At 45.5% G+C, this 6,875-nt stretch overlaps 1 protein-coding gene across 3 annotated transcripts in view; it reads left to right on the top strand.

Moving 5' to 3' along the window:
• Positions 1-4,311, top strand: part of Fam53c (family with sequence similarity 53 member C) — a 13,650-nt gene extending 9,339 nt beyond the window's left edge. For all 3 annotated transcript variants that reach the window (XM_010613776.2, XM_033767305.1, XM_010613775.3), the window contains exon 5: positions 1,560-4,311. In XM_010613776.2, coding sequence (XP_010612078.1) covers positions 1,560-1,817 — 258 coding nt within the window. In that variant the 3' untranslated portion in view covers positions 1,818-4,311. The remainder of the gene's footprint in view (positions 1-1,559) is intronic.
• Positions 4,312-6,875: the final 2,564 nt, after the last annotated feature.

Genomic DNA, 6,875 nt, shown 5'->3' with positions numbered 1-6,875 from the left:
TTTTTTTTTTTTTTTTTTTTTTTTTTTTGTCTGAGCTTTTACTACAGTTTGCATGGAACTACTCTGGTTTTAGTACTGAAAATTTCTGTCTGAAAAGAGTCCTCAAAGCTGGAGATTTAGTTCAGTGGTTCCTCCACCTGCAAGGGCCCAAGTTCAATCCCTGGTACAAAAAAAAAAAAGAGTCCTCAATTTCCCAGAGAAACTGGTGTGAGTACTATGTCAAACCTTCAGACAGGATTTTTGATTATCCTGCCACAGGCACCTTCCTTCCTATGAATGCATCACCCATAAAAATCCCATCACCAGTGCCCCATGCCTGCTCAGGACTGGTTTTTGCCACTTGCCCTTCACTGCTTCAAGTGGGCCTGTGAAGGCTTAAGCAAGATGGGCTGTGACATTGTTCATCTGTTCAACAAATGTTTTATGGCTTCCTAGTGTGAATGCGGTTATTGTATGCACTTGCCCACTTGTTTCATAGTCTTCTTTTACACTACTAGGTTACATACTTCTTTGAGAATCTCTTCATGTGTTCATACAATTATCCAGCCATGCAATGAGCATTTATTGAAAACCCAAAATGTGCTGATCGTGGTGGCATGCATTTGTAACCCCAGCTATTTGGGAAACTGAGGCAGGAGCACAACATCAAGGCCAGCCTGGGCAACTCAGACTCTGTCCTGAAATAAAATTTTGTTTTGTTTTTTGAGACAGGGTCTCACTTTGTAGTTCAGACTAGCCCTTAAACTCACTATGTAGGGGCCAAGGATTTAGCTTAGTGGTTCCACCACCTGCCTTGCAAGGGCAAGGTCCCGAGTTCGACCCCTGGTACAAAAAAAAAAAAAAAATTGTATGAACTCACCATGTAGCCCAGGCTGGCCTCAAACTCACAGAGATCCTCCTACCTCAGCCTACTGAGTGCTGGGATTATAGGTATGCACCACCATGACCTTGTTAAAATAAAATATTTTAAAAGACCTAAGAGTGTAGCTTAGTGGTAGAGTGCTTGCTTACCTACTATGTGTGTGACCCTAGGTGTGATCCTCAGCACCTCAAAATAAACAAACAAACAAAAAACATAGTGTATTGACTTTGAGTAAGCACTGGCAGAACAGAGCGGCAGAATGAGGATATTATGTTCCTATCTGCATGGAATTTATGGATGAATTTTTTTTCTTAAATCTGATGGAAACAGATCTTTCCTCAGATCTGCATGTATACTAAATTTCCCCCCCAATTTTGGGGGGGATCTTTTTTTGAGACAGGGTCTTATTCTGTAGTTTAGGCTGTTCTTGAACTTACTCTATAGAGCAAGCTGGCCTCAAACTTGAGGCAATCTTCCTGCCTCAGCCTCCCAAGTGCTGGGATTACAGTTATATGCTGTATATGGCACCATGCCCAGGTCCAATTTCCCAAGTTTTATCAGGGTGTAGCAGCTTTACCCTAAAACCTAAAATTCTTGCCTTCAGGTATAACAGAGAGGGACACTTTGAAATATACCTTAGGGATGTTCTAGGAAGGAAGTATCTTTCTCTGTCTTAAATTTCTTATTTGTTTGACAGAAACCATACTCAGGAGCTCTCTGTCTCCAAGAAACAGCCCGGGAAGGCAGCAGCATCTCTCCACCATGGTTCATGGCCTGTAGCCCCACGCCTCTCTCTACTTCCTGCAGCCCCGTTGAGGGTTCCTCCCAGGTGCTGAGTGAAAGTGAAGAGGAGGAAGAGGGGGCTGTGCGGTGGGGGCGACAGGCATTGAGCAAGCAGACACTGTGCCAGCAGGACTTTGGGGACCTGGACTTGAATCTGATTGAGGAGAACTAAAATTGAGAGGCTATTTCCTGGGGCCACACAGACTGACTCTCTTATGGCTACTAACAAGTGTTGAGGCCCCAAGGCTGAGGGCCCAGCCTGGGAATGGGGGTGAGCGGAGGGCTCCGACTCAGGGCAGCCGGAAATCTCGTTCCAGCAAGCTGGACCATGGCAAGGCTGGCCGGGACAAGATAAACAGAGCTGGTTGGGGGAGGGATGGCCCCAGAACAGACCCTTCCCATGGCGGCCCTGAGTGTGAGTATCCCTGCCCCTGAGAGAGCAATGGGCAGGGAAGGAAGGGGTCTGCTGACCCCAGCTCGGGGAATTTCACTAGCCCCTTTGCTTCAAAGGGCACTTGTGTCTTAGAATTTGGCCAGGGTGGGGGGTTCAGTCAGCCTCCTTGGAGAAAGTGTGTGAGAGTGTGTGCGTGCATGGAAGTGTACTTGTGGGAAGGTGTGTTTGCGTAGCCTTAGGGAAAGAAGGCAGTTGCTCCTTAACAGCAGAGCATCATGGTACCCCGGGATCTTGAGTTTTTTTTTTTTTTTAACAGGACAGCAGGCTTATTCAAGGAGTCAAGATGAGGGCTCCAAGCTTTCTTTTTTTCTAAATATCTCTGGAACCAGGCTTGTAATCCATAGCATCACTGGCTCTAAAGGATTCTATTTTGGGGTACAGCAGGGTCTTCTAATTGCTATGACCTCTGCTAATGATCTTATCTACAGTCCCAGCCCCTTCCCACTAGATATATCTAGTTTTGAGGGCTGCAGATAACTCACTACATTTACTTTGAGCTGGCCTTTTTTCTCATCAGATTGTCTAGGCTGTTTGCAACCTGCCTCTCTTGCTCTGGGTAGGTACGAGCACATTTGGGCAACCGAGGCAGGGCTGAAGGGCTTCATTTCTCTTTTTTTCTTCACTGATAGGACCTTTTTTAATCTTCTGACCTTCCAGGTCAAAGAAAGGGAGCAAGGTCCAGTCTTGGCCCCCACATCTGTTGAGGCAGACTTTGCAGCAGGTGCAGTGGGCTTCAGTTCCCAACAGACAGGTGCGCTTGCCCCATCACTGCCCCTGGGAAGCAGGCTGTGGGGAAGCCTGTTCTTACAAGATCAGGCCCACCTTTTCTGACCTATTTGAGCAAAAAGAAAGGGGTGTTCAGCATTTAACAGTTTGCTTGTCTTCCACTCCTGCCAGGAAATGTTTATTTGCCTCTAATTGGCCCTGAGAGACAAAGAGAGGTTGGGGCTTACTGAGGGATTGGCTGAGGATGTGTAAAGCAAAGGCTGTGAGAAGCAGCTGGGGGTTTGTTATCATTGGATTGAATTTCCTTTTTTGTTTCTTACCTACAACTTGAGCCAGGGCAGCAGGTCCCACTGGCTGCAGTGTGGGTTTAAGTGATGGGTTTGAGACTACACATACTTTGGTAGGGCTGGCCCCAGTGGATATGATACTGAAGCTGCTGCCACAGTGTCCTCTGAGGCTTTGTCCAGATTTGGTTAGACCCACCGTGACCAAATTGGACCCACCCTTCCTGTTTATTGCAAGAAAGGCATTTTTCTGTTCAATTTCCAGAGTGTCTTAGGACCCAGTTTCTCATGTTAGGAACAGAGACCAAGGTCTCTTTTTTCTTCCTTGTGGAATTAAGCCTGACATTTTCTACATTGCCCACATGTTGGAAAGGCAAGGCTCCAGCCTCCCTGCCTCCGCTCCGGAGGAAGTAGCCTGTGGTCCTTAGAAGCTCTCCCCTTCCAGGGCTCCTTCCTGTCTCCTGGCTGGTTACCACATACTAACACTGGGCTACAAGGTCTCTAGGGGCCTGAGAGAGGCTCTCCAGAGAATCCAGGGAAACAGCCCAGGAGTTACCCATCCTTACTTTCATCTCTCCCCTGGTTCTTCTCCCTTGTCAGGCCATAATTTCCCTGGTGCCAGCTTCTTTTCCTCCTGGGGCATCCTCATCCCTGTGCTTTCTGCTACAGGTTGGCTGTGCCAGCTTCCATTAGGCAATGCCTATGGGGTCTCTGCAGGCCCTAAACTGAAGAAGTGAGGACAGCGATTCTGCCTCCATCCTGGCTTCCCCAAAGCTCTAGGGTATCATCCTTAGGGAAGAAGGCCTACAGTTGTCATATTTTAATTCTATTACTTTAAGTCTGGAAAGTTAATCTAGTCAGAGCTATCATCTTGCTTCCCAATCTAAGCACCTGTGGCCCTGGAACAAGCCTTTTCCAGAAGTGGTTCATTTTGCTTCATACAGTAAATCTGTCCCAACAGTTATATGTAAGCCAAATGCTGTTTTTCAATGCATTTGGACTGCTGACCATTTAAAAGCAGCCTATGATTGCTTCTTTTGTAAAGCAAGCAACTTCCCTCTACTTTAGCTGTTTTGACTCTTTGGGTTTTCACATATCGGGCTTGCCCAGCGTGGAGCACACCTCCAGGGCTGTGCCGACGCTGGGTAGAAGGCTGCATCTGTGCTGTGTGTGTGGTGTGGCTGGCCGGTAGGTGAGTACCCTGCGTATGTGAGTGAAGCCACTCCCAGGCTGGTGCTCTTCTCCTGTGCCCGGTGACTGCCCAGTGGCAGCCTTAGCTGCCCTTCACTCCCACCTGCTGCCAAAGTCCCTGTGCTAATGGGATTACAAAAACAAAAAAGTGGAAAAAAAATTTTCGTAAACTTTGTTTTATATTAAAAAATCCTTAAGTCTGTGTGTGTTAAACATGAGGTTCTGCCTCTGTGGCTGTGTTTGAAAAAATAAAGTTTTATTAGAATAATCCATTTTCCCAAGCAACCTTGTGTACTATAGTGTCTTTTTCCTTTCTCTACAAAGAAAGGCAAGGAAAGGAAAAGGCCATCTAACATTCAGCCCCTTTATCTAAAACATGGTTGGGCTTTTCACCACAGCAGCTCAGATCTTACTGCCCAGGCTTCTGTTAAAACCTTGGTTATTTGGTACCAGGGATCGAACTCGCTTGAGAGGCAAGCAGTGGAACCACTGAGCTAAACCTCCAGTCCCCTTGGTTATTTCTTTTCTTTTTCCTTCTTTCTTTTTTGTTGTTGTTGTTTTTCTTTTGTTTTGTTTTTTTGAGACAGGTTCTCACTATGTAGTTGAGACTGACCTGGAACTCACTGTGTAGCCCAGGCTGGTCCTAACTCACAGCGATCCTCCTGCCTCCGCCTCCTGAGTGCTGGGGTTACAGGCATGGGCCACCATGCCTGGCTCCCTTGATTATTTCTGATGGTCTGATTCGGTGTCTTTTTCCTGGCACCTACCTATCCCCTCTTCCCTGCTCTCTTCCAGATTGTTGAAGTATTAATACTATATAGTTCCCTGAGAAATGTTTGCTAGTATGATCAGAAAGTTGTCTAGACTGGGCTTTGGGTAGTGGGGAGAAGGCAGGGTGGAAAACAAGAATTTATAAAAGAGTTTTCACTTGTTAACATCCTGGAGAGATGGAGATTTAGTCATCAGAATTTAGCTTTGAAAGAGCTAGGCAACTTCTCCATCCTAAGACTAGTGCTTTTGGAAAATTCTGCTAGCAGCGAAGCTTCTCTTTTGTTCTAGGGGAGGGTATTTTCTCTAATGCTTCAGTTGGAGTGCCTCAATTTGGAGTGTTTGCTGAAAGAAGCTATGTGGTGCAAGTGTTTAGACTTTTCTATTCTTTTTTTTTTTAGTTTATTGGTACTTTTTAAGTGTACAGTACAGTTAAATTCATCGAGATCTTACACCTTTACAGGACAGATCTTGGTTCTCATTTCTTCCCCATACCCCTGCCCTCTAGACTTTTCTAACCTTTCTTCTCCCTATGTTAGCGTTGTACGGTGTGTGTGAGTGAAACGTAGTTGCTTAGAGATCCTAGCGAGAGCCTGTGTCCCTAAGGTTCAGCTTTTCTTTACAGTGGAGGTAAAGTGGTGGTGCTGACTTTCCAGTCAGCAAGAAGAGTCAGGTTGCTTAGCCTACATCCTAGTTTCCTGCTTCAAATGGGTGGCACTCATTGAATACCAGTGAAGACAGAATTGGCTTGACTACCTGGAGCAGGTACCTTTGTGAAGGTGAAAATATACCCTAGAGAAAAAGAAAGTTGTCACCTGCCCTGGAAACAAAAGAGGGGCTTTGGAGGTGGGCAGGGGAGTGGTATGTGACTAAGGTTAGAATTACATTAAAAAACAAAACAAAACAATTTGGGGAACTGAAGCTAGGGCCTTCACACTGAGCTACTGTGCAACCTTTTTTTTAAAATTTTGGGACAGGATCTTGCTAAGCTGCCTGAACTGGGCTTGAACTTGTGATCCTCCTGCTTTAGCCTCCCTGAGTATTGGAGATTATACGTGTGCCCATTGGTTTTCTTTCTTCTTTCTTTTTTTTTTTTTTTGGACACCAGATCTTGTTAATCTAGAGCAGCCTTGAGCTTATGTAGCCCAGGCTGGCCTAAAACTCACAATCTACTGCCTCAGCCTTCCAGAATGCTGGGAGGTGTGTGCCGCTATTCCTGGCAAGTTTGAGCATCTAAAATGACTTTATTCCTTTTTAGAAATTTTATACCTGGGTTTGTTCTTTGTTGTGTTCTTGTTTTCTTGAGATGCTGGGGACTGAAGCTAAGGTCTTTCATATACTAGACAAATTCCTCAGTCCCTATAGTTGGGTTTTTCTTTTTTCCTACTTTTTATTTTTGGCGCAGCCACATGTGGTATCATTTTTCATTCCTGAAGTCCTGCTAGTAGTATAGGAAAGAATGTAAACTCCATGTGGGGAGGGGCTTTGTTTGAGTCAGTGTTCTCAAAACTTTGGAAAGTTCCTGGCACATGAGAAGTGTCTGCCATATTTGTTGAATAAACTTCCTCTTTTCCTTTCCTACTTCTGAGCTCACTAACATTTCTGTCTGTGGAGCTGTGAGAAGCAAGTTGTAGACACTGGGGCAGTAGTTAAAGCTTTATACGAGAGAAATCCCAGCCATTCATTTTCCTCTTACCAACTATAATTTATGGGCCATGTGCTTCTTTTGCAATGCTGAGGGTTGAACCTAGGTCTTTGAATGTGCCAGCGAGTGCTCTATTACTGAGCTACAGCCCTATCCAGCCAT

This window comes from Fukomys damarensis, unplaced genomic scaffold, assembly GCF_012274545.1.
Source record: "Fukomys damarensis isolate Sample0158 unplaced genomic scaffold, DMR_v1.0_HiC HiC_scaffold_3, whole genome shotgun sequence".
NCBI classification, from domain to species: Eukaryota; Metazoa; Chordata; class Mammalia; order Rodentia; family Bathyergidae; genus Fukomys; species Fukomys damarensis.
The sequence above is the reverse complement of the archived record's forward strand: the minus strand, read 5'-3'. Positions and strand labels throughout refer to the sequence as shown.